The following is a 2,723-nucleotide window of genomic DNA, read 5'->3' as shown; positions in this document are numbered from 1 at the left end:
TAGTTGCCGCAGTGAATTTTGGGGTAAGTCCCTCTACCTGTTTGTCGGCCGCCCACCTTATGGTGATATTTCGGTAACCTGAATTATATCTTCCTCTAATTTCAGGACTGCAACGGCCAAATGAACGCTCCTCACGAAGAAGAAAATGCGCCTCACAGAAGGACATATGTAGACTTCAAAACGATCAATGTATCTCAAAATTTCAAGAAGTGCATTTTGAGCATTTTCTCCGTTACCGATGAATGGATTAGTTAGGCATCGTTTACCCCTAGCCGCATGTTAGTGGTGTGCGTCGGTTAAGACCGTTCAGCTTTCTGGTATTATCGACGTAGGCTCTATGTGGCTAATTAGTTAGGCATCGCGTACCCCTAGCCACATGTTAGTGGTGTGCGTTGTTAAGATCGTTCAGCTGTCTGGTATTATCGACGTAGGCTCTATGTGGCTAATTAGTTAGGCATCGCGTACCCCTAGCCACAGTTAGTGGTGTGCATCAGTCAAGATCGTTCAGCTGTCTGGTATTATCGACGTAGGCTCTATGTGGCTAGTTAGTTAGACATCAGTACCCCTATATTCAAAGTCGGCGGTGTTTATTGACCTGAAGATTTAGTTCACTTAAATAAATCGCCTTAGTAAAGGATTTTCAATAATACAAAAGCATATATATTATACTAGACATTCTACGCTATGAAGTGGCAAGTCTGAAAATGCCGTAGATTTCGAGAACTCAATCTCGTTGTGCGAATAGCCAGCGGCTTCAGGCACAGGAATCACTTTTTCATTTTGAGTAGTTGCTGGATGGAATAAACTCCCATCGACGGTCATACACGCCGCAGCTAGACCTCACTTTGAAGCATTTGTGATTTTTGTGTGACACACTTTGATCCGCCTTTCTCCTCTCATGTTGGTCATGCATCACTTTTAGCGTAAGATTTGGTGGAAATTATTGTCCAAATTCGTTGGGAATGTTTGAAAATGACTTGATAACAATAAACACCGTGGATGAACGAACAAATGCTTTTGGATAAATGACAAAGCCCTCGTTCGTTTATACATTCCAAGGCAATAAAACTAAAATCCTAACAACCCCAGAAAACTTCGAAATGACCTTTACGGGACGTGTATGGTCTTGGCAGTGCCTGGTCAAATGTAATAGCCTATATCGTTCCGGTCACATGTTTATCACTCTCCAGCTGAGCGAGATGTACCGTACGCAAGTTGCAAGTTCGCCCGCCATCGTAGGGGCTGCGTCACTCCAGGTCGTTTTTGCCAGCCAGGACCTTTTAGCCGAGCGTGCTTATCCTATTCAGGTAAGTTTGAGCGCGCCCAGCTGACAACGTTTTTTTCTTGGTTCGTTGTAGTGCTTGTTATTAATCACTGTGGTCAACGTCCCACGACGTTAACTCAAGGAGACGGTTCAGGTGACGTCTCAGACGCTGGCTACACAGTACACATTGTTTCGTGCTATCTGTGAGCAGTGCTAATGCTGCCGGAAAATGGCATTTTATATTTCCACGGTGAAATCAAGCAACTTCATGGAAAAATTCCGCCTATCATCTTTGGTCAAATAATGTGGCAAGTTTTGGTCCACTTTACAGTCATTTATATGAACGTAGGTAAAAATTAAATTACTAAAGACACTACGACTATACAGCTTTTAAAAGATAAGAAAAGCTAGTGGATGTTTTATCAGGTTATCTATGCTGATTAACGCTTGCATTAAAGCAAGGCCACTGATTCACGGATTGATACAACGGATTGAGGCTTTTGCCCAAGTTTCTTGGGCCGGTTTTGTCTTGTCATTCAGTGGCCGTCATTCACCAGAAAGGTACAAATAAAAACGGTGCAGCTTTGCTCGTGGTGTTCTCAGCGCCAGGCAGTATGCTTGCTAGCGCGAGGACCCGCATAAGCAAGTGTCTAATAGTGTTTTGAATTGGGTTCTAGAAGGAGCGTGGGTGACCACGCAGCTGCTGCCCGAAATGAGAACAATTCTTTACCCAGTGAATGTGTGCATTCTGAACTTGAAAATCTTCTCAACGTGATTCTGTCGTGTGTTTTTAGGTCGGTAGTGAAAAACCTGTTGGTCAAGCTTTATTAAAACAGGCCGTAATCAAGAATTACGTTCCACAGAGGCGACGGTACTCCACGGGAAAGAGGCCAAGCACCACGAGGTGCGTTTCTTTGTCCACGGATTTGAGGCCGGCAACCATTTACTTAGCGGCTTACTGGACGCGCTAAGTGAGTCTTTCGTTCATCTTGATTAGACAACTTGGTTGGCATGTTCAGGGAATGGCCCGATGTAGGCTCATAAGTCCAGGAGATTGATACAGGAGAGGGCGAGCCGAATCATCCTTAAAACGGCAAATAAATTTCGGGTCAACTTCTCGCGCTACGGAAATGAGGACAAGTTTAAGGAGAACTGGATACCCGTATCCTTTTTGGTGTCCACCCTCATGATGTTTTCTGGTCCATTCTCACCATGCGTGACAAAAGCATTCGCTGAGTCTCCGCCAAATGACGTATGGACGCACTTTTCGTCGTTCAGAGGAAGGTACCAGTCTAACAACCACTGCTTTGCAGAGTCTACATCCATTTTTTGTATTATTTTTGGAACTGTTGGATTTTAAGTCGTCCCCAAAAAAGAGACGTGACTTGCAAGAACATCTGGGAGGTCAATGACGTAGAGCTGTCCAGAACCGTCCCAGAATGGAGACTTGAGGAACTCC

At 44.4% G+C, this 2,723-nt stretch overlaps 1 protein-coding gene across 1 annotated transcript in view; it reads right to left on the bottom strand.

Moving 5' to 3' along the window:
* The window catches only part of T265_08205 (hypothetical protein), a gene marked incomplete at both ends in the record, with an annotated part of 10,343 nt that extends 8,439 nt beyond the window's left edge, over positions 1-1,904 (bottom strand). The window contains one exon of the mRNA XM_009173940.1: positions 1,819-1,904. Coding sequence (XP_009172204.1) covers positions 1,819-1,904 — 86 coding nt within the window. The remainder of the gene's footprint in view (positions 1-1,818) is intronic.
* Positions 1,905-2,723: the final 819 nt, after the last annotated feature.

Source organism: Opisthorchis viverrini, assembly GCF_000715545.1.
Source record: "Opisthorchis viverrini unplaced genomic scaffold opera_v5_208, whole genome shotgun sequence".
Classification (NCBI taxonomy): Eukaryota; Metazoa; Platyhelminthes; class Trematoda; order Opisthorchiida; family Opisthorchiidae; genus Opisthorchis; species Opisthorchis viverrini.
Note: the sequence above shows the minus strand (reverse complement) of the source record. Positions and strands in the feature narration are given on the sequence as shown.